The 25,316-nt window shown below is 43.9% G+C and overlaps 1 protein-coding gene across 1 annotated transcript in view; it reads left to right on the forward strand.

Moving 5' to 3' along the window:
- LOC106564881 (voltage-dependent calcium channel gamma-5 subunit) overlaps positions 1–25,316 on the forward strand; it is a 28,009-nt gene that overhangs the window by 869 nt on the left and 1,824 nt on the right. Inside the window, exons 2-5 of the mRNA XM_014131367.2 lie at positions 9,059–9,298; positions 13,249–13,335; positions 23,967–24,107; positions 25,133–25,278. Coding sequence (XP_013986842.1) covers positions 9,103–9,298; positions 13,249–13,335; positions 23,967–24,107; positions 25,133–25,278 — 570 coding nt within the window. The 5' untranslated portion in view covers positions 9,059–9,102. The remainder of the gene's footprint in view (positions 1–9,058; positions 9,299–13,248; positions 13,336–23,966; positions 24,108–25,132; positions 25,279–25,316) is intronic.

The raw sequence follows: 25,316 nt of genomic DNA on the forward strand, positions 1-25,316 counted from the left end.
AGATATATATTTTTAAAGAGAAGTCTGGAATTGACGTTGTTGGCAGGCTATTATAGATATAATTGCAAGCCCTTGCTTTGAAAATCGAAACGATATTGAACGCATCCCACTAGGTAATTTAACTTAGGTTTAGTGCATTACTGAAGAGCAGGACCAGGCAGACGTTGGTGGAAAGTGGAGTCAGTATCGATTTTGTTTGGTGGTTTGAGTTATGTGATGCTGTAATACGTTTGATAGTGAAATATGCTATCACTGTGATCAAACTCCCAAACCTGAAACGATCGAAAACGTTCTAACTTTACATTACTGAATAGTGTTATTGACTGTTTGTTTATTCCATGTGTAACTCTGTTGTTTGTGTCGCACTGCTTTGCTTTATCTTGGCCAGGTCGCAGTTGTAAATGAGAACTTGTTCTCAACTAGCTTACCTGGCTAAATAAAGGTTACATAATCAAAGACCAACTAACTATCGTTTTGAGTAAAACTGACTTAAAATTGCTGTTGAAAAGTCATAATGAAGTAAGAGAGAAATTAGTTATCTGCCAAGCCTATACATGCCTGTAGCCTTGGAGACTGGCAGTCATGAACACATACCTATGTTATTTAACCTTCTGGCAGTTATCACAGGCTAGTTCACAGCCAATGTACACTGACACAGAATCTGTTTGACAGGGAGCTAATACCACTCTCCCTCTTTTTCTGTTGGAGGTCCCATATCACAGAGCCTGCCTCTTCTTGTACAGTCTGTCCTCCTGTCTGTCCGCTTTACACTATTGCACTGTCTCAGCCAGCCTGCCTATGCTTCCGTCTGTCTCCTCTCTCCTATGGCACTGTCATAACAACACACTGACTCGTGACTTTTACATGTAAGTTCTGTTTCTTCCGACTGGCTCGTTAGCCTATTGTCACACCCTGATCTTTCACCTGTCCTTGTGATTGTCTACACCCCCCTCCAGGTGTCGCCCGTCTTCCCCATTATCCCCTGTGTATTTATACCTGTGTTCTCGGTTTGTCTGTTGCCAGTTCACCTTGTTTGTCAAGCCAACCAGCGTTTTTGTGTCAGCTCCTGCTTTCCCCAGTCTCTCTTTTCTCGTCCTCCTGGGTTTTGACCCTTGCCTGTCCTGACCCTGTACCCACCCACCCACCTGACCACTCTGCCTGACCCTGCCTGGCGTCATGTACCTTTGCCCCATCTCTGGATTACTGACCTCTGCCAGACCTGAACCTGACTGCTGTCCTGTTCCTTTGCTGCTGTTGCTGTAATAAACATTGTTACTTCGACACGGTCTGCATCTGGGTCTTACCCTGATTCCTGATATATTCAGTCTTCCTTAATGTGGGAACCTTTAGTATTGTGCCGCACACAAGAGACATGGCCAAGTTAAGCACTAAAAGAGAGAGTACTTGGTCACATGACAAAGCCAGCGAATGTGCCATTTCTCCGGGTGACTGGCTGTGTTTTGCCATTTGCCCCTCAAACATGACGTATGTTATGAACCGTGGGAGACTTCATCGTAGCATACAGTTTCAATGTCCTACAGCTGAGGTATAAAGATACTAATTTATGTGTTTTATTTTAAGTGAAAATGCATTTGAACAGATCCAATATAGATTTCTGACATAATCAACAGTGGAGTGTCATCTGAAAGATTCTATTTGAGAAAATGATCACCACAGTTACTCTTATTTTAGGATCAGTTGATTGACAGGCTGCTGACATTCTGGCCTTGTTTGAAGAGGCGGAAACACTTTATTTGGATAGTCAATCTGTAGATGCTCTACAGATTATCTTCAGACTCTAACCTTAACCCTTATCCTTACCCTAAATTTAACCCTTACCCTACCCCAAACCTTAACCCTAACCCTTATTCTAAACGTAACCCTGACCCTTACTGTAACCTTAGCAAGCAGTTGCTTATCAACAGATCGTCCCGATTTTAGTCATACTATCAACAAACTATCCAAATAAAGTGTGACCGAAGAGGCGAGCACAGCCAAGAAACACTGGCTGAGATCTGTCAGGGAGATGCCTTTGGAGCAGCATAAAAGGCTTGGAGCGAGGCAAGCACTGCTCAAGCCTACTAACATGTTCTGACATGAACTGTCCCCAGGTACTCAGTCAGAGGCAGTCTGTTGTTGCCTCTGAACCCTAAAGACTCAAGGCTGGTAAGATGCCCTCTGCAGAGTCTCCAGAGGTTTAACTGTTGGGTTGAGTTTGTGTTCAAAATGAAACCCTCTTTTTTGTTGTGGAAATTGAAATATTTAGATTGAGGGCCATTGGAATGTTGTTTTGGGAGCACAGTGGTGAAATAACATGACCTTTATGCCATCCCTTTGCCTGGTATTTATTTTTGGGCTAAGTGACAGGTTTTGAGATGTTTTTATAGCCAAAAATACAGCGTTACTAACAATAGTCTCTTGTGACTTATAGTAAATACTATTGTAAGCATGGTGCTGGGGAAGAGTACCGGGAGTCTCGGAGTGTTTTGTAGGTCAGGAAGACTGTTTGCCGTATGAGTATGACTGATTTAGCACAGCCCTGTAGTGCCTATGCTACTGTATGCTAGTGTTATATACAGGGGCTATGGAGGGTGATGATTGTGGCTAGCTAACTGCTAGCTCCCTCCATAGCTGTGTTGGGGCCCCATGTCATGTCCCCTGTGTCCAGCCACTGTCCCCAGGGCTCTATAGTCCTCTGATGCTGTCCACCCCGCTGACCGCCAACTTGCATCAGTGGAACACACAGGCCACGTTACTCTGGAGACGGAGCATAGCGACATCCGGCCGTCATGGAAACTGGGTCAGTGGCTTTCCCGAAAGGAGTGTACAGACGAATCCTTGACAGTGACAGAGAAATAATGTAAAAAAAACAAAGACATTTTGGTTAACATGCATTTCTGTTCTACTACTGACAAATGTTTGAGTAACTCCAGTTGTTATTGTGTTGGATTATAACCAGGTCCTAGTGTGAGAATCACGTTCAGTGGTAGGGACCAAGTCAGTTAGGTAATAGAAGCCTAATTGGTTGTTTATAGTGTTGAATTTGTATGAGCTGCTATGTTCAGAATGCTTGGTATTAAAATGAGCTGCTATGTTCAGAATGCTTGGTATTAAAATGAGCTGCTATGTTCAGAATGCTTGGTATTAAAATGAGCTGCTATGTTCAGAATGCTTGGTATTAAAATGAGCTGCTATGTTCAGAATGCTTGGTATTAAAATGAGCTGCTATGTTCAGAATGCTTGGTATTAAAATGAGCTGCTATGTTCAGAATGCTTGGTATTAAAATGAGCTGCTATGTTCAGAATGCTTGGTATTAAAATGAGCTGGTATAGCCTATTAGCAACATCTACAAACACAGTCGATGACGTGTAAATCGAACTCTACAAATCCCAAATTACACTAGCCCATAGGTTATAACAAGGACGGTTCCTCCAAACAACCAATGGATAACGCCTTAGCCTAAAAATATCAATATCAAAAGACGAAACATAAATTCCATATGTGATCCTGACCAGTGACCACCCTTTTCCCATGAGGCTGTGAGTTCTGGGAACAGAGTTCTGATTCATTGCAGGTTGTTTTTTTCCCATCATTGATTTTCTGACTGTTGTGTTAAACGGTAGTTGGTTTTTGGATTGAATAGAGGCTGATGAGGCTGGGTGCGTGCTAATTGAATGGACATCGAGAGTATTGACTGACCTAGTTTCATTTGTGATGATGCAGTGGGTTCCATTCCACTGGAGACAGTTAGATGCATGGTCAATCTGATATCTGCTGTGGCCACACAGCATTTACTGCGATGCGGCCTCCGCCGAAGTCAGAGCAAACATACTTTTTGCACTTCGCGGAGCAGAGCTGTTGTCAAGGAAGTGAGTTTGTTTATACAGAACCTCCCGCCCCAACCTACCGTCAACCAATCATGTCTATACGGAGCCATCCACATTATACCAAAATTTGAGAGGCGCACGGTGATGTGGTACGGAGCTTGATTTGGCCTCTGTATTCTTCCGGAGGCTCTGCAATTGCGTCACACCCTCCATACGAAGCCTCCGACCACATTTTCGGATCAAGTATAAATTGGCTTTTGGTCGCTGTTAAAATAAACCCCGCCCTCGCGTGGTGAGTGGCGGGAAACACACCACAGAACAGACCTGGGTCATATTCATAAGGCACCAACTGGACAAAAATAAAACAGAAATGGGACTTGTCTAACAAGAAACTATCACTTTAGTTTTCTGTTGCAGAATATTTTAAAGCATTTTCTATTGCTTGCCTTTATGAACATAACCCAGATTAGGTGCATGGTCAAAATGGCTTCAGGTGCTATCAAATAAGACTGTTAGGTTTCTATAATAATAAAAACTACCAGACACTAAACAGAAAGTACGGTTCACTAGATTGTTGCTGTTGGGTGTTCATCCGTGTATTGTATTCTAGTCACAGAATGGATGTGCCCATCTTCTTCAAAGGTAGTTTGTTATAATGCAAAGAGGGACTGAGGCTTTTTGGATCTCCCGGCTTAGGCCCTGGAAGCTTTGAACATCTAATGAGAAACATTGGTCAATAGACAGTTTTTCTCGGATCAATCGCCATTCATAATCCCATACGGGCTGGAACAATGTGTGGACTGAATTAGTATTCATAGTAGATTGAATGGGGCCTGTTGATCTCTTTGTGTGTGCGTGTGAATGGACATGGAGAATTTGGTTATTGGCTGTGGGTATCCTTTGATCTAATCCGAAAAGTGTGTGTGCAGATGCAAGCATGTGTGTTATGTGCATTTGTCGATCAGTTTCTTGGAAACCAATGACTCACACATTGAACTGGTAAGTTGGACATGATCATAGCTCCCTGTACTCCCCACTGTACCATGGCAACAGGTATTAAGCCTTTGCCAAGACTGTGCTTCAAGTGGCGAGGAAGGGACACAATGACACTCTCAAACAATGATATATTCGAAATTATCAACTGGGTGGTTCTAGCTCTGAATGCTGATTGGCTGAAAGCTGTGGTATATCAGAACGTATACCATGGTGTATGACAATGTATTTTTACTACTGTAAATTCCGGACTATAAGCCGCAACTTTTTTCCCAGGCTTTGAACCTCGCGGCTTAAACAATGACGTGGCTAATATATGGATTTTTCCCGCTTTCAATTTTTTTTTCCAAAAAAAAACACATTCTGTGACGTGCTCAGTTTTTTGGCGGCATGAAGCTTTCATTAGACCAATGAAATTGCCGAACGGGTTAAGGTCAAACAACTTTTTTGTTTACTGTTTAGATTAAATCGAGCGCTCTCAAACTTCCCATCATTCTGATTACAGTAGTCATTTTGTCACCCTCATCGTGGCAAAGACACGGAGAAATGCATATGATGCAGCTTTCAAGTTGAAGGCGATTGATCTGGCTGTTGGAAAAGGAAATGGAGCTGCTGCACGGGAGCTTGGTCTTAATGAGTCGATGATGAGATGTTGTTTTTTGTTACAAGCAGTGTTTCGTTAAAGCCTATTTATTTTAGTTACAAGCCGTGTTTCGTTAAAGCCTGTGTAAAGTTCATTTGTTTCAATGTACCGGTAGGCACCTGCGGCTTATAGACATGTGCGGCTTATTTATGTTCAAAATAATATATATTTTTTAAATTCAGTGGGTGCAGCTTATATTCAGGTGCGCTTAATAGTCCGGAAATTACTGTACTCTAATTGTGTCGTGCCTAAGAAACAGCCCTTAGCTGTTGTATATTGGCCATATACCACACCCCCTTGGGCCTTATTGCTTAAATAGACTCCCTGTTTGGATTCTGTCTTTTGTCTAAGATGTGACACTTATACGTGGATCCATACCAATCTAGGAAACTTGTTAAAAAAAACGGATGATTCCAAAATCAAAACACCACTAGCTACTGATGATGAGCATTTAATCGTGCTATCCTTTGGGTGGGCAGAGCAAATGGCTCCTCAAAAGGTTGCTGCCACTAGGATAATGACATCTAAGGGAATTGGAAATAAGATTAATATGTAATATTTTTGTTTTCTTTCTCATTTTCATGTTGAGGTAGAGGATATTGTTCTGCCCTAACGGCAACTATTTCACCATGACACTTAGACGTCAACTAGATGAAACTGCATTCCCACTTCTGACTGCCTGGTATTTTCACTGTAGAAAAGATAAGTCTGTCTGGATATTTCTCCTAGTCTTTTACTTGTATATGACCCAAAAGTCAACAACACCCTGCACTGGTTGCTTTCTCCTGGTGTAAGAGTTCATGAATATACAACAGAATATCTTTGCTAATAACTTCCTGTGGAAGTAGCTGTTTGGACACTTCATAGAACCAGTTAACCAGCATTAATGTACACAGGCAAATCAAAAATAATAATAATAATAATTTTTTTTCCCAACTGAAAGCTTTAAAACATTTCTACTCTATTTCTTCTGAATTGCAGGTCCATATTGGTTCAAATCCTAAAAGTCCTCATCTTTCAGCATCAGATAGTGACTATGTAGCCAAGCCAGGCATGGCAAAGTTCTCCCTGCCTCCACTTGTCTCCGGTTCATTCCAAATATCGTGGGCCCTTCTCTCCCCATCCAAACACTTGTCGAGCCCCTCTGGCAACCGGTCTCCCCATCTGTGACAGCCAGCCCGAAAAGCCTGCAAACGTCACCGTCCAAATACAGTCCCATAGAGTTGGAATGGAGAATCACACACTTTTACCCTATTCCCCAGCCACTTTAATATGGACCGACTATTTCTGACTGATCGCACAAGGACTAATGACGTCTGTACATTTTTAAACCATCTTGCACTGATGACGCGTGATCAACAGTCAGGCTGTTCTGTCATTTAATGTTCTGTCATTTATTCGGTCATTATGTTTTGTATAATTTAGTATTCTGTCATTTGGTGCTCTGTCGGTATTGTGATTTAGTGTTCTGTCATTTTGCATTGTCATTCAGTGTTCTGTCATTCAGTGTCCTGTTATTCGAGGCATAGCGTTTTGTCATTTTATAGTTATCTATCATTTGAAATGTTTTTATTTAGAAAACTGTAGTTTTGTCTACACCAGGAAGTAGGCCTTCTATACATTGAAGCTCAAACTTCCTTGATAGATCTCCATTTTTAGATGTTTGGTAATGATGCCGTGTGTGTGGGAGTAACGAGCACAACTGGATGTTAGCATCGAACGTTAACCACCCTATGATAAAACACAGTAGCCTGTCAATGAATGGCCTTGTGCGTCACACGCAAGCTAGTGTGTCACATGCTAGCGAAGCCACTGGTGTTGAAAGGCTGGTATTAATGTCTAAGTGGATGTGTGGGTAAGAGCTGTACTGAATGGGGACTGATTGGCTACCTGATAATGGCCCTCATTTGCTTTCCCCTCATTGCTTACACCTGCTGGACCTTTGTGCTAAAAAGTCCCATTTGATTGACTGGTGAGTCTATGGCTGTGTCCCAATCACTTTATCACCTCGTCTCCTTTCCTTCCTGATAGCTGACCAATGGTAATTTTCCACCTCTGAGTGAGCTACGTGGCCCAAATTTACCTTTGGTTTGAAGAGAAGGCCTATGGACCTTTTGCCTTCATCCACTTCTAATTAAATGGAATTGATTTTCTAATTGTCCAAATTATAAAGTGGTTCATTGGTAATGATAGAATAGGCCAGTGTCATTACACGCATAGCTGTACCATAGTGAGTCAACCGTAGTGGGAGAGATGACGTGTTGCATCCACAGTCAGAGGTCAGATGAGATATTTACATTACCACTGTCACACCAATGGCTCGGAGTCAGTCCTTTGAAACGATGAACATGCAAAAGCCCTTTAAATGAGATGCATTAGTCTCATCTTATACATTTGTACCCATATATTATCAATATCATGATACAAGGGGCCCTGAGGCCATGTTATCAATATCGTGATACATGGGATCGTGAGGCCATGCAAAGAGAGAAAAACAAAGCCTGAATAGACTGGTATTTCTCTCTCACACACACTCCCACTCAAAAACAGCCAGTGACAGTAAACAGACAACTCGTTATGTAAAAGGACTGCCTTTTCAACACATATCCCCATGCATGCCCAGAAACCAGGCTTCCAGCTAGCGTGGGCAACAGCTACTGCAACCAAGTGATCAGTGCTGCTTATGACTGATGAGCATCAACATCAATATGCTGTTGCATATGTCACACCACCATAGTGTAAGACTGCTACACTTTTGCTTGACAGGATCATGTTGTTGTGTTAATCAGATGGGTCTTGACTGGATCATGCTGTTGTGTTAATCAGATGGGTCTTGACTGGATCATGCGTTGTGTTAATCAGATGGGTCTTGACTGGATCATGTTGGTGTGTTAATCAGATGGGTCTTGACTGGATCATGTTGGTGTGTTAATCAGATGGGTCTTGACTGGATCATGCTGTTGTGTTAATCAGATGGGTCTTGACTGGATCATGTTGGTGTGTTAATCAGATGGGCTGAATTATGGAATATGAGGAGTAATTCACAGGCCTCCCCAGAACTATTAGTGGTGTGTGTGTGGTTTTGGCCTGAGGCAAAGCGAGGGCAGACAGACCTACAACTGCAGTTCAAAGTTCAGCTTTTTCAAAATCCGCCCAATGTTCATGAAGCATGATACACTGTATGGTTCTTCAAAAAAATATTTTGAGATCAGGACACTAGGCTAGATTTTCCTTACTTAAAAAGAAAATGCAGCTAAACTGACAAAGTAATACACTAATATAAAAGTACACTGAACTATGATACACCGATTAGATGTCAGGATGGAAAGGAGAGCAGGGAGGATTACTGGGACATTTTTTTTTATACATTGAGACATGCCTGGCCGGCAGAGCTGCCTCCCAGGTAACGCTCATGGCTTAAACTACCTACAAGTTTGTCTGGCAATTGACAACTGGGACGCAGGATTGACCATTGGGTGTTAGCCATTGCCTTATTGACCATTAGGACATAGACATGGCCTTATCGTTGACTGCTGTGACACCGACCACTTTCTATTAACTCTCCACTAACCCATCCTCTCTGTCTCCCTGCAGCTCCTCTTTCTGCCGGCGGTGCCCCCTGCAGTTGTGGATGTGGTATGACCCTGTGTGGCAGGAAGGTGTTGACAGTGCTAAGCAGCGTGTTCGCTGTGTGCGCCCTGGGCCTGCTGGGCATCGCTGTCAGTACTGACTACTGGCTCTATCTGGAGGAGGGCGTCATCCTGCCCCTCAACCAGAGCACTGAGTTACGCATGTCCCTGCACTCGGGCCTCTGGAGGGTCTGCTTCACAGCTGGTAAGTTTCTGATTAGGGGTAGACGTTGCCCCTTAATTACAGATCTAGGATCAGTTCAGATTAGAGATACATATGTCCCTGCAGTCAGAGCTGTGGAGGGTCTGATTCATATTTGGTGAGATGTTGCCCTTCAGGCACAAATGTAAAATCAAGGTCAATAAAAAAAAAGATATATGTGGTTTTACGGGGTCAGCCATACACTCTTAGAAAAAAGGTTTCCGAAAGGGTTCTTTCGCTGTCCCCATGGAGAACCCTTTTTGGTTCCAGGTAGAACCCTTTTGGAACATATAACCTAAAAGGGTTCTCCTATTGGGATAGCCAAAGAACCCTTTTGGTGGAACCATTTGGGTTGTATGTACCCTTTCTACAGAGGGTTATACCTGGAACCAAAAAGGATTCTATCTGGAACCAAAAAAAAGGTTATTCTATGGGGACTGCCAAATACCCCTTTAAGGTTCTAGATAACACCTTTTTTCTACGAGTTTAGTAGTACGGCGCCCCTGGAGCAAGTTGGGGGTAAGTGCCTTGCTCAGGGACACATAGTCAGATTTTTACTTTGTCGGCTCGGGTATTAGAACCAGCTTTCGGTTACTGGCCCAACGCTCCAGCCGCTAAACTACCTGCCAACCTAGATGTTGCCCCTTACCCTTAGGCACAAATCTAGGATCAAGGTAGATGCTGCCCCTTAGGTGTCCCAAGATCATCATAACCCTTAACCATTCAGGGACACTGACCGTTGTTTACTTCAGTATCTGAAGTTTCTACGTCTGACTGGTAGCTTCTAGATGGTCTCGGTGCCAGTCTGTTTCTGTTTTGGTAAGTGATGACAGGAGTTGGCGAGGAGGAGAAACAGGCTGGCACTCCAGGCTGATTCACTAGACTGTCACAGGACCCACTCTTGTTCATCCTCTTCTCTCTCCTCTCCCTCTAGGCTACGTCCCAATAATCTGTCCTTGAGTTACCCTGTCTACCCATGTTGGGTTATTACCATGTCCTATCAACTCAGCCTGGCTGCTCTCTCGCTCTAGGACGCTGACGGTGAAAAAAATCATGCTCTTCTACGTTCTCTTTTTCCTTTGTCACTACCCTATGTGTCCCATTGCTGAACTGTTCCTCAGCGCTGGCCATGCCGCTCGTCATTCCAGCATACAACACCTGTATTATTATCCAGGTCCATAAACTGGCCCACTTTCTGAAGACGCAGTAGTGACCCTACTAGCCAAGCTAACCCAACATCCCTGTTCACTTTCTCCTTCTACTCTAACTGTGAAAAGCCTTGTTTAAAGGGGAACTAACACCGGCTTTTCTCCACCCTGCATGGTTACCTTGTGCCCTATCACAGGGATGCTCCTCCCCTTCCGACCCCCACCCCCTCACTGCACTGAGACATGCTGGGAGCTTGAAGTGGAAGCAGGAAGTACTAACTTTCACGCCTTTTCTGTCTTAGCGACGCTATCTTTCAAAGTGTTTCCGAGCAGTAAACCAGGTATTCACTTCCTCGCTGATGTACTGTACTCTCTCCCTAGGTAGCCTCTGGATACTGAGGCTGACACAATCAAATGTAGCCAGTGCATTAAAATGAAACTAATGAGCTAACATTTACTGTATTTAAAATGCATGCACTTGCCAAGTAATATTTGTCAGGATAATAAACAGGATTTATTTCTATATTGCCATTATACCAGTGAAGGCTGGTGGAGGTAGAAATGGGGAGGACGGGCTAATTTCTCCCTTCACCAGCATTATACTTTCCAGGAAGTATCACAAACTGACATGATGGTACAAAGCACATTCCTAGGTACTTCTATGTAACATGTATTTTTTGCCCTCAGTGTCCATCCTGACCTCCATGTTCTCAAGCAAAACACTGTCAACATGATATGTTTGATGTGTTTTCGCGGCGATTTAATGGCCTTGTTGCTAAACTGCCCCAGCTAGCTGTCTGTTTGACCCAGAAGCTCTAGACTTGTGTTGAGTTAGGCCCTGTGTGTCTGTCACTATCTGACTCAGTACTGTTATGATACATCATTACAACATATAGAGTGAATGGGCTGTGTTATGCCCAGTATTGATGCTGCGTAGCGTCCGTTGAGTGGTAGTGTTAAATGCAGCTGTTGGTCCCAGTCTCTGTTTGATTTGTACTTGTATTGACTCTGGTCAATCCACTGATGTATAAAAGCTCACTTCTCTCATGTCCATGAGACTGGGAAGATGTTCTGACTAGGGTGCTATAGTAGTTAGAAATAGAAAAACAGGTCACTGGTTGATCGACATGCACATAAGGCCAGTTTCCTGGACTGGAAGACACCTTTAGAGATTTTCCATTGAACATGCTTTTTAGTCCAGGAGTATGCTTAATATGAGTCCCGTAAACCACCTCATAGCGAGTAAGAAAAATGAAGGGGATTTGTTATATTGAGTTAGAACAAACTGAAATAAGCCACCTATCGACTTTGGACCATAGACATTAAAACCAGTAGATAGTGCTAATGTCATCCATGCGTTCCTATGGAAAATTTGAAGAGCGCCATATTGCTGAATGGCACTTCCTCGTAGCCTACCCGCCTGTGATTGGTCTGTTTCAGTACATGGTTCTGTATGACTACAAATGTAGTAGTCAGAATGGATCACTGTTTAATTCAATCTATTGATTTGTAGCGAACTTTAAAAATTCATTTTGGGATCGAACTTGATCATAATAAACTCATTTTAGAGACCAAAACCTCCCTCAAAATCTTGGGGCCATTCTGGCGATTAGAATTTACGTAGGCTTTCTTGGGCGAACCATGGCTTTTGGCAGCGCTAGGTTGCAATGAAGTAGACGACCTGCAGACCTTGTGACTTCACGCTCCAGACCAGAAACTGGGGACCTGCTTTGGACATGTAGGGGTACTGTACAAATACATGTCCTTTTATTCCATTCCACCAAACCATCTAACCATGGTTCACCAAGTCCTCCTCTTGGCCTAACCTGGTACAATGCTGGGAAATGGTGCTTTAATTTTGATTGTTTTTCTGGGCAGAGCTGAATAGTATTTATGAACATATAGTATGTCTGAAAGTTGCAGTCAAATTTGATTCCATTTATTATTTAATACATTTTACTGCAGTCCATCGCCACAGCAATAGTTGTGCAACATCATTATAAATCCATTTGCTGCAATCTCTGTATAATTGTGACTTGTCTAGTGTTACTGTTAATGGTGTTTGTCATCGTTGACACAATATGGGATGCGTTCCAAATGCCCCCCTTTTCCCTACATAGTGCATTTCTTTTGACCAGAGCGCTGGTCAAAAGTAGTGCACTATTTAGGGAATAGGGTGCCATTTGGGACGGGCCATTGTGGCTTAATAAGGCAGCGAGGGATCCCATGGCTCTTCATCACTAGCCTTCTAGTAATTAAATTATACCAGACTGACAGCCAAGACACTCTTGTTGAAGAGGGTTAATTACTGTTAAGACGGCAGCGTGAGAGAGATTCAAAACCACGCACGCATGCATACATGCGCGCACACACACACCATCACCTGTGGGTAGGGTGAAATTAAAATAAACACTCTTTTGTCACAGGACAGGATGATAAAATGTCATGGCTGGGTGTTGGAACAAACACTTCTATCTTCCTCTTTCCTGATCTAACAACCCTGGTGTCTATGTCTGTTTAAATCCATTAACACAACTCTATGCAACAGTTCTCACCTATGTCTATTCCCAGCTCAATGCAACAGTTCTCTCCTATGTCTATTCCCTATTCCAACTCTATGCAACAGTTCTCGTCTACTTCCTATTCATCTACGTTCATGCCATTTCATTCCTGCACAATTCCATTGATTAACTCTACTTACCCCCTTTTCTAGCGATGAGCCCCAAGTGTGTGGGCTTTGTATTCAATGTTAAAGGTGTAATAAAGGGTTCATAAATGCCGTCTTCTCCTTTGCTTGTGTTGTAGGAGATGAGAAGGGCCGTTGTTTCACCATTGAGTATGTGATGCCCACCAACGTGCAGCTGACGTCGGAGTCTACAGTTAGTGTGCTGAGTAAGTGAAGAAGACTTGTCATACGCTCATCTCAGTGTCATCTTCCTCTGTTCTGGGGACATATCAAGTGTCTTAACCTCTATGGGCTAGGTGGGACGCTAGCGTGCCACCCGTGGTGCACTCCATCAACAGCAGGTGCATTTCAAGAGCGGCAAATTTGAATCCAAATAAATGTCAAAATTCAAATTTTTCAAAAATACGACTATTTTACACCATTTGAAAGATAAACATCTCCTTAATCTAACCACGTTTTACGATTTCAAAAAGGTTTTACGGCGAAAGCATAAATTTAGAGTATGTTAGGACAGTACATTTACAAGAGTTGTGTGTAATGTTTTGTCAAGTCAAAGACAGGGTCACCAAAACCATAAAACCAGCTAAAATGATGCACTAACCTTTTACAATCTCCATCAGATGACACTCCTAGGACATTATGTTAGACAATGCATGCATTTTTAGTTCTATCAAGTTCATATTTATATCCAAAAACAGCGTTTTACTATGGCATTGATGTTGAGGAAATCGTTTCCCTCCAATAACCGGCAGTCAAGTTAGCGTCACAAATTAAATAATTAAAATTAGAAAACATTGGTAAAATATTATATTGTCATTTAAAGAATTATAGATTTACATCTCTTGAACGCAATCAACTTGCCAGATTTAAAAATAACCTTACTGGGAAATCACACTTTGCAATAATCTGAGCACTGCGCCCAGAAAAATACGCGTTGCGATACAGACTAGACGTCATGTTGGGGAGATCTAAAATCGAAAATACTATGTAAATAATCCATTACCTTTGATTCTCTTCATCAGATGTCACTTCCAGGTATCACAGGTCCATAACGAATGTAGTTTTGTTCAAAAAAGCTCATCATTTATGTCCAAAAATCTCCGTCTTGTTAGCACATGATCTAAGCCAGCCGGACTTCTCGTCATGAACGAGGGGAAAAAATATATTTCCGTTCGTTCAAACATGTCAAACGTTGTATAGCATAAATCATTAGGGCCTTTTTTAACCAGAACATGAATAATATTCAAGGTGGACGAATGCATACTCTTTTATAACGTATTGGAACGAGGGTACCCAACATGAACTCGCGCGCCAGGTGTCTAATGGGACATCATCGTTCCATGGCTCTTGTTCGGTCAGATCTCCCTCCAGAAGACTCAAAACACTTTGTAAAGGCTGGTGACATCTAGTGGAAGCAATAGGAAGTGCCAAAATATTCCTAAACCCCTGTGTTTTTCAATGGGATAGGTTTAAAGTCAATACAACACATCAGGTATCCACTTCCTGTCAGAAAATGTCTCAGGGTTTTGCCTGCCAAATGAGTTCTGTTATACTCACAGACACCATTCAAACAGGTTTAGAAACTTTAGAGTGTTTTCTATCCATATATAATAAGTATATGCATATTCTAGTTACTGGGTAGGATTAGTAACCAGATTAAATCGGGTACATTTTTTTTATCCAGACGTGCAAATGCTGCCCCCTAGCCCTAACAGGTTAAAGTAGGAGTGCTGATTTAGGATCAGTTTTACCTTTTTAGATCACAATGTACAGTATAAGATAACATGGACAGGCGGATACGTTAGGAATACGGGCTCTGGTCCCTAGCACAAACACACCTGTTCTGTTGTGGGAGGGCATAAAGGTAGGGCCAAGAGTTTTTCCTGACTATGACCTGGCAAGTCATTAACTATCATATAACCAGAGCCCAGAGTTTTTCCAGATCAGATCACATTATTAGGAAGAGCTCCTGGCCTAACTCCTAGGCCACCAGACAGACTGCTGTCACTTTAGGCCTCAAGATATTTCTGTTGTTAAAATCAAAAAAATTACTTTGACATAAGTTCAGTGATAGATGAGGGGTATGCCTGAGGAGAGGAAGAACACGCTTCATCGTCAATCCCACAGGGTCCATTCTGATAATGTCAAACAAAAGGCATGATGAATTATCATAATGAATAATAGTGAATTCTGTGGACAATGTGATACACGTACTGTATGTCATATACATATGTCACACCCCCAGAGAGACCGAAGGTACTCATGGTATGCATGATGTATGCTTTGAAGCATGGCGTATGCCAGGGGTAGGTAACTAGATTCAGCCTCGGGACGATTTTTGTCTGAGCGGATGGTTGATTATAATAATTTGTAAAGTGGGAATTGACCACAAGCCCAAAAAGAGATTTGAATTTGAAAATAACAATTTCATACCTTCATTACATTGAGACATGATTACATAAACTCAGCAAAAAAAGAAACATCCTCTCACTGTCAACTGCGTTTATTTTCAGCAAACTTAACATGTGTAAATATTTGTATGAACATAAGATTCAACAACTGAGACAAAACTGAACAAGTTCCACAGAAAAGTAACAGTCCGTATCTGGTGTGGCCACCAGTTGCATTAAGTACTGCAGTGCATCGCCTCCTCATGGACTACACCAGATTTGCCAGTTCTTGCTGTGAGATGTTACCCCACTCTTCCACCAAGGCACCTGCAAGTTCCCGGACATTTCTGGGGGGAATGGCCCTAGCCCTCACCCTCCGATCCAACAGGTCCCAGACATGTTCAATGGGATTACGATCCGGGCTCTTCGCTGGTCATAGCAGAACACTGACATTCATGTCTTGCAGATCACGCACAGAATGGGCAGTATGGCTGGTGGCATTGTTATGCTGGAGGGTCATGTCAGGATGAGCCTGCAGGAAGGGTACCACATGAGGGAAGAGGATGTCTTCCCTGTAACGCACAGCATTGAGAATGTCTGCAATGATAACAAGCTCAGTCCGATGATGCTGTGACACCACCCCAGACCATGACGGACCCTCCACCTCCAAATCGATCCCGCTCCAGAGTACAGGCCTCGGTGTAACGCTCATTCCTTCGACGATAAACGCAAATCCGACCATCACCCCTGGTGAGACAAAACTGCGACTCGTCAGTGAAGAGCACTTTTTGCCAGTCCTGTCTTGTCCAGTGACGGTGGGTTTGTGCCCATAGGAGACGTTGTTGCCGGTGATGTCTGGTGAGGACCTGCCTTACACTCAGGCCTACAAGCCCTCAATCCAGCCTCTCTCAGCCTATTGCGGACAGTCTGAGCACTGACGGAGGGATTGTGCGTTCCTGGTGTAACTCGGGCAGTTGTTGTTGCCATCCTGTACCTGTCCCGCAGGTGTGATGTTCGGATGTACCCATCCTGTGCAGGTGTTGTTACACGTGGTCTGACACTGTGAGGATGATCAGCTGTCCGCCCTGTCTCCCTCTAGCGCTGTCTTATGCGTCTCACAGTACAGACATTGCAATTTATTGCCCTGGCCACATCTGCAGTCCTCATGCCTCCTTGCAGCATGCCTAAAGGCACGTTCACGCAGATGAGCAGGGACCCTGGGCATCTTTCTTTTGGTGTTTTTCAGAGTCAGTAGAAAGGCCGCTTTAGTGTCCTAAGTTTTCAGAACTTTGACCTTAATTGCCTACTGTCTGTAAGCTGTTAGTGTCATAACCTCTTGACGTTACCCTAGGATAGGGGGCGTCACAGCGCATTTTGGGAAAAATTCGTGCTCATTTTCAACGGCCTACTAATCAAACTCAGAAGCTAGGATATGCATATTATTAATACCTGTGGATAGAAAACACCCTGAAGTTTCTAAAACTGTTTGAATGGTGTCTGTGAGTATAACAGAACTCATATGGCAGTCAAAACCCCGAGACCGATTGAAACAGGAAGTGGAATTCTGAATTGTGGACTCAACTTCTCGTCGTTGCCTATTAATCACACCGTGAGCTATCGTTCATTGAGCACTTCCTATTGCTTCCACAAGATGTCGCCAGTCTTTACAAAGTGTTTTGAGCCTTCTACTGTCGAAACTCAGTGAATGAGACGCGTTGGAAATTGGTCACAGGGGGAGGGCCATCACCATTATGACGCCGGCGGCCCTGTCTACCCCCACCTTTGGAAACGTTTTGAAACACAATACAATCGTCCCCCTCGAATCTTATTGGCTCTCTTGTTGAAACAGGCCCTGAAGATTTATGTTATACAACGTTTGACATGTTTGAACGAACCTAAATGGGAAAAAAAATGTTTTATTTCGAAACGGCTGTCCCGCGACCGGCAGAGCATTTGGATATAGCATTCAGACGCGCTAACAACAGCAAGCTAATGGAACATAAAGGATGGACTTTTTCGACCGAAAATACATCTGTTGTGGACCTGGGATTCCTGGAAGTGCTTTCTGATGAAGACAACTAAAGGTAAGCGATTATTGACAATATTATACAAGATTAGATGTGATATGCGATTGTTCCAAGATGGCGCTGAGCTCGGTTTACTAGCTAATTTTCTGAGTATCGCATCCCCTTTTATCGCTAAGTGTGATTACCCAGTAAAGTTCTTTTTAAATCTGGTATGACAGGTGCTTTCAAGAGATATTCATCTATAAATCTTAGAATGACAATATTACATTTTAAAAATGTTTTCGAATAGTAATTCAGTAAATTGTAGCACTGTTTCCCTGGATGCATTTGACTGGAAAATAGTTAGTCAACGTCAGACGCCGATGTAAAATGCTGTTTTCATATATAAATATGAACTTTATTGAACAAAAGAATGCATGCATTGTGTAACATGATGACCTAGGTGTGTCATCTGATGAAGTTTGTAAAAGGTTAGTGCTGCATTTAGCTGTTTTTTGGTTATTTGTGATGCATGTGGTTGGTCGGAAAATGGCTATGTTGCTGCTTTTACGATGGACTCCTAACATAATCTAATGATTTGCTTTTCCTGTAAAACCTTTTTGAAATCGGACGACGTGGGTCGATTCAGGAGAGGTGTATCTATAAAACGATATGAGACAGTCCTATATTTGAAAAAATATATATATTACATTTCGTTATGCTAATGTCGCTAGGAGTTTTCCCTGGATTTTGATCCCACGGACGGGACGCTGGAGAGGTTAACGACCGTTCCACAGGTGCATATTCATTAATTGTTTATGGTTCATTGAACAAGCTTGGGGGAAGTGTTTAAACCCTTTACAGTGAAGATCTGTGAAGTTATTTGAATTTTCCGAATTATCTTTGGAAGACAGGGTCCTGAGAAAGGGCCATTTCTTTTTTTGCTGAGTTTCTCTTTTTTTGTGGAAATACTTGAACAGATTTAACAACCCCTTCCGTATGCTCCGTTTTAAGAGAAAATATAAATCCATACGGCACAGGCTTGGGATGGACTGAATGGATGTAAGGTAGAGTAGTGCTACAGTGGTCCCAACTGACACACATCCACATATCTCCCCCCATATAGATGTATGTTTGTGCTATTCCTGACTTGCCTCTGAGGCATGGCTCATTCCACTCTAACAAGGGATACAGGGGAGATATGAAAAATGCAAGGCGCAATTTATTTTGCGAGAGATGTCCCTCAGGCCAAATGCAGATGGATACACACAGGATGGGTAATGCTCAGGGACCCTGGAGACACACTGTCAGAGGAAATGCGGTTTGAGTATACGTAAAATACAGCGAAAGAGAGAGATTCCCATGAGGCCTAAAGTGAAGATGGGAGAATGAAGATTTACAAAACTCAGAAAGCAGACCCACTTCTGTCTCACTCACAATTTAAGTAATTTGCAAAACCCACAGACCAGACCAATATACTACCAGACACAATTGTATTCATTGAACAAGCATGGGAATCAGTGTTTAAACCTTTTACAATTAATATCTGTGAAGTTATTTGGATTTTTACAAATGACCTTTGAAAGTCCTGAGAAAGGGACGTTTCTTTTTTTGATGAGTTTATGATGACGGGAACCGAGAGCTGCTCGCCATTTAAGCTGGCTATCGAAGAGTGGCTAGTTAGAGGGAGTTCATCACCAATTCCTTGTCCTTACTAACCACCGCAATTTGGAGTACTTAAGAAGTGCTAAGAGGCTCAACCCCAGACAGGCTTGTTGGGCGCTCTTCTTCACCCGCTTCAACTTCACCGTCACCTGTCTGTCTGGCAAGAAAAATGTGAAGGCCGATTCCCTATTTGACTCCCCTTCTTCTAACCCAGCTCCCGAGCCCATCCTGCCTCCGTCTTGTGTCGTGGGACCAATACAGTGGGAAATCCAATCAGCCGTCCAAGAGGCCCTACTCCACGACCCAGCACCTCCTGACACCCCTGCAGGCAAGACCTACGTTCCGGCATCCGTCAGACCACAGCTAATGCAGTGGTGCCATACCTCACTGAGTTCTGGCCATCCCGGGATCACCCGGACCACGGAGCTACTGACACGCAAGTTCTGGTGGTCATCCCTAACAGAAGACGTCAGAGATTACGTGCTTTCCTGTCCCGTCTGTGCATGGGCAAAGAGCCCTCGCCAACTACCTACCGGTAAGCTGGAGCCTTTACCTACACCACACAGGCCATGGTCCCACATCGCCATGAATTTCCTCACTGATCTGCTAGACTCTTCGGGCTTCACTACTATTTTAGTTGTAGTGGACCGGTTCTCCACGGTGGGCCGACTCATCCCCCTTCCGTATCTACCTAATGCCGTGGAAATGGCCCGAGTGCATGTTCCAACAGGTGTTTCGTCTGTATGGGATCCCGGAAGACATTGTTTTGGATTGGGGACCCCAGTTCGTCTCCAGGGTGTGGCGTGCCTTCTGCGACCGACTGGGGGTCTATCCTCCAGATACCATCCCCAAACCAACGGGCAGACGGAACGCCTGAATCAGGAAATAGGGAAGTACCTTCGCCAACACTGCACCCACCAACCACGCGAGTGGAGTCGCTATCAAGCCTGGGCCAAATACCCACAGAACTCCTGGGTGCATATCTCACTCCTTTTCAGTGTGTCCTCGGATACCAACCCATGTGTTCCCATGGGAGACAGAGCCCGGAACTGTGCCTGCCATCGATGAGTGGTTTTTCGACAGTGTGAGCAGGTTTGGGAGACAGTACATCGGCACCTACATCAAGCTTCCCTTTCCCAGAAACGGTTCGCTGACCGGCGTCGCCGACCTACTCCACTCTTCCACCCCGGGCAACGTGTGTGGCGCTCTACCCGGGACATTCAGTTTTGTGACCCCTGCAAAAAGTTAATTGGTCCTTTCAAAATAACACTGCATCAATCCTGTCACCTACCATCTCCAGTTGCTCCGCCATTACCGGATCTCCTCATCCTTCCATGTGTCCCTTCTCAAGCCTGTGAGGTACAGCCCTCTCCATCCTCCAGTGGCTCACCCTCTCCATTTGATGTCGACGGTGCACCGGCTTATTCCGTCCAAGCCTTCCTTGACTCCAAGCGCCTGGGTGGTCGCATCCACTACCTGGTGGATTGGGAGGGGTACGGACCCGAAGAACGGTGCTGGGTCCCCGCCCAGGACATCCTCGTCCCAGCCATGATCCTGGCTTTCTACCCTAACCGTCCTGACCGCCCAGCTCCACGTCCCCAGGGAGGCCCCCTACTCAGCTTCCTAAGCCGTCAAGAGCCGCCCATGGAGGGGGGGGTACTGTAACGTCTGCTTCCAATTCACACTCTCAAACACGTAGATCCCCTGAATGCAGCTCACTTTCCAGCCCACTTTCCAGCTCACACTCTCAAACACATAGGTCCCCTAAACGCCGCTCACTCTCCAGATCCCAATCACCTGAATTCTGATCACCTGTTCACACACCTGTCTATCATTATCACACACTATTTAGTTCAGTTCTTTGCACCCCATCATTGTGAGGTATTGTTTGTTTTGTGACACACTTCGGAGCTCTATTTTTCCCGTGATTTAATCCTCCTGTGCATGATAGTTTTGGCTTGTCTCACTAACGACGCCTTTTGCCTATTCCCTGCCTGTTATCCACCTATTGCCTGATCTCCCGGACGACGTTACTAGCCTTTTTCCTGACTGTACTGTTGCCATTTTCGAGCCCCTGTGTATGACCTTCTGCCTGACCCTGGACCCAGCTACCTGCCGCCTCCTGTGGTCCTTTACAATAAACACCTGCTGCGCCCTGTGCTTGAAATCAGCTCTCTGACTCCCATCGTGTTCATTACAGCTGTAGCATAGACCTACCTCTCTACCCAGGCTATGAAATTTGACCTATGGTCTGCTCCTGCTTCATAGCATAGTTGTTTATGTATTTATTTTTATTTAGCCTTTATTTAACTACGCAAGTCAGTTAAGAACAAATTCATATTTACAATGACGACCTACCAAAAGGCCTCCTGCGGCTGGGATTAAAAATACAAAAATAAATAAAATATGAATATAGGACAAAACGCACATCACGAGAGACAACACTACATAAAGAGACCTAAGACAACAACATAGCAAGGCAGCAACACAACATGACAACATGGTAGCAGCACAAAACATGGTACAAACATTATTGGGCACAGACAACAGTGCAAAGGGCAAGAAGGTAGAGACAACAGTACATCACGCAAAGCAGCCACAACTGTCAGTAAGGGTGTCCATGTGTAACAGTGTAGGTTCCGTCCCTCTCTTCGCCCCAACCTGGGCTCGAACCAGGGACCCTTGCACACATCAACAACTGACACCCACGAAGCATCGTTACTCATCGCGCCACAAAAGCCGCGGCCCTTGCAATGCAAGGGGAAACCCTACTTCAAGTCTCAGAGCGAGTGACGTCACTGATTGAAACGCTATTAGCGCACACCACCGCTAACTAGCCATTTCACATCGGTTACACATGCTTGAGTCTTTGAATGAAGAGCTTGAGCTAAAACTGTCCAGTTTGAGTGTTTTGTGCAGCTTGTTCCAGTCGCTAGCTCCATCGAACTGAAAAGAGGAGCGACCCAGGGATGTGTGTGTGCTCTGGGGACCTTCAACAGAATGTGACTGGCAGAACAGGTGTTGTATGTGGAGGATGAGGGCTGCAGTAGATATCACAGATAGGGGGAGTGAGGCCTAAGAGGGTTTTATAAATAAGAAAAACATCGGGGATAGTCGCATTAAAGGGGTGGGAGATGAGGAAATGTTGGATGGGCAAGGAGGCATGGCTGAGTCTTAATGAAGTGGTGATTAAAGAACTTCTTGAGGTCTGACCCACAGAGAGAGAACTGCTCCTTAAAGGAACTAACTTTGTCCTTCCAGATAGCCTGAGTGCACTTATTTCTCATTTGCCTGAACGAGAGCCAGCCAGAGTATGCGTGTGCCGAGCCTTTCGCCAAATGCAATTCTTGAGGTGGAGCAACTCCGCAAGATCACGGTCGAACCAGAGGCTGAACATGTTTTTAATTCTCATTTTCTTTATGGGGGTGTGTTTGTTAACAATACCACAGAAAAATATTAAAAAAAGAAGGTCCAAGCGTCTTCGATAGAGGGGATCAAGCGGATTCCATACCATTTTACAGAGGCCAGTTCATGAAGGAAGGCTTGCTCATTAAAGTATTTTAGCAAGTGTCTATGATAAATCAGGATAGGTCGTTTCATTGAGCAGCCATTACGAACACAGGCTGTAAAACAGTGATCACTAAGGTCATTACAGAAAACACCAGACTGATACCTATCAGGATTATTTGTGAGGATAACATCAAGATGAGTAGCCTTTTCTGGGAGTTTGGAGTCATACCTTGTGGGATTGGTGATAATCTGAGAAAGATTTAGGGAGTCCCATTGCTTTAGAACTTGGTCAGGTGGTTTAAGCATGTCCCAGTTTAGGTCACCTAGCAGGACAAATTCAGACTTGGTGTAGGGGGCCAGGAGAGAGCTTAGGGCAGGTAGGGTACAGGCCGGTGCTGATGGAGGACGATAGCACCCAGCAACAGTCAACAAAGAGCTATTTGAACGTTTAATACTTAAAACCTGCAAATCAAATTGTTTGGACAGACTTGGAGACAACCGAGCACCCAAAGGTGATCCTTGGTAAAGATTGCCACTCTCTCACCTTTGGAAGATCTGTCTTGCTGAAAAAGGTTATAACCAGGAACGTTATCATCAGTATTCAAAACACTCTTCCTTAACGTCTCAGTAATGACCAACACATCTGGATTGGAGCTGTGAACCCACACTTTCAATTGATCCATTTTAGGTCATAAACTTCTAGTGTTAACATGCAGAAAACCCAGGTTTTTACGAGAGCAGAAGTCAGTGAAGCAGATATTAGAGCACAAGTCAGAATTGGGGCTTGCAGTTATATTGGTATGGAGAAACCATTCTCACAGTGGGGGTCCCAGCAACATCTCCGTAAGTTGAGATGCTTGTGGAGACATCCCAGGCAGTGGAACCACCCCTTGGTGTGTGCAAATGGAATGACACCAGGAACAGAGGTAGCTATATTGCTTGTTGTTTGTCAGAGACCTCGAGAGAAAAGCAATCAACTGTGGGAAGTTGAAAAAAGTTACAAAACCAATTTAACCAGGAAGCGAATCTGGTGTTTGCTATATGCCATTCACTGCTTTAGGGTTCTTTTACTGAGTCAATCAAATCATGTTGTGCTTTATCTCAGTGGTTAGAGAACACATTTAATTGACTCTTATATTTAAACTCTTCATAGAACACAGACTCATCACAATAGATTGACTTGGATGAATTGATACGATTTGACTGAATGAACGAACAAACTTACTAAATGTATCATCCATTCTTTATCTCCTTTCCTTGTTCCAGAGATGATCCGTTCAGCCACTCCTTTCCCTCTGGTTAGTCTCTTCTTCTTGTTCATTGGTTTTGTGCTGAGCAACATCGGACATATCCGGCCCCACCGCACCATCCTGGCCTTCATCTCCGGAATCTTCTTCATCCTCTCAGGTAAATGACATCACTTCTGTGAATGCATTTTGTTGAAACAAGAGATTCTTCACATTTATTTATTGAGTCTAAGTGCCAGTTTACTGGACAGAGATTAAACCTACTCCTGGACTAAACTATTTCAATGGAGAATCTCTGTTAGGCGGAGCGGCACAGGGGAACCCAAGAGCAGACGAAGAAACGGGGATGAAATGAACCATGGTATTTATTGTAACACAGGGAGATATGGAGTGCAGATCCAGGGAAGCTCGGATGAGTTGTAGGAAACTAGATGTGGAGGCTGAGGTTGGAGTGAGCTGGGTTGGGACAGGGTAAATTGGTCCAGAGGGGAATCCAGAACAGGGAAACAGGGTGGTGAGATGAGGAACAGGAGTCAGTGGCAAAATGAGCAGAGATTAAGATCTGGCAGAGTGGAAGTGGCAGGACTGAGTATTTGTAGAGGTCTTGATTGTGGAACGGGTTGCAGCTGGTAGGGATCTGCTCTGACTCCAGCACACCTGTCTCCAACCACACAATCACACACAGAGAGGGAGAGTGGCTGCAGGTCAAGGAGACACCGGATGAACACGAGGGCGTAGCAGGAGCAGATGTGACAATCTCCATGGACAATGTGTGTTAGTCCAAGACTAGGTTTAATCTGTGTCAAGGAAACTGGCTCAATATGGTTTAATTTTAAGTCCCCAGGACACATTCTTTGTTTCATCTAGTAGTGATTTGCATGCACAATTATTACTGGCATTACCTTAGAATGCAGCCCTTGTTGCGTAGTAACAAAACATTGGGGTTCTGTATCAGTGATCACACCATGAAAGCTATTCTATTTCTAATGGAATGTTGCATATCATTAACATACTGTACAAGAACACAAATGTATCACCATAGAATTACAACATCCTGCTTATGCAGAAGAATCTGTATTCTTCCTATCGCTCTCTCTCTCAAACACTTTCTCTCGTTCTCTCACACTTTCTCCCCCCATCTCTCTCCCCATATTTTTCTCTCTCCATCCCTCCTCTCTCTGCTAGGTCTGTCTCTGGTGGTGGGCCTGGTGTTGTACATCTCCAGTATTAATGATGAGATGTTGAACAGGACCAAGACCAACGAGGCCTACTTCAGTTACCAGTACGGCTGGTCCTTCGCTTTCGCTGCCATCTCCTTCCTGCTAACTGAGGTAACTTCCTCCTTGCTTCTTCATTACATTGTAGGCCC

Source organism: Salmo salar, chromosome ssa12 (genome assembly GCF_905237065.1).
Source record: "Salmo salar chromosome ssa12, Ssal_v3.1, whole genome shotgun sequence".
NCBI lineage: Eukaryota > Metazoa > Chordata > Actinopteri > Salmoniformes > Salmonidae > Salmo > Salmo salar.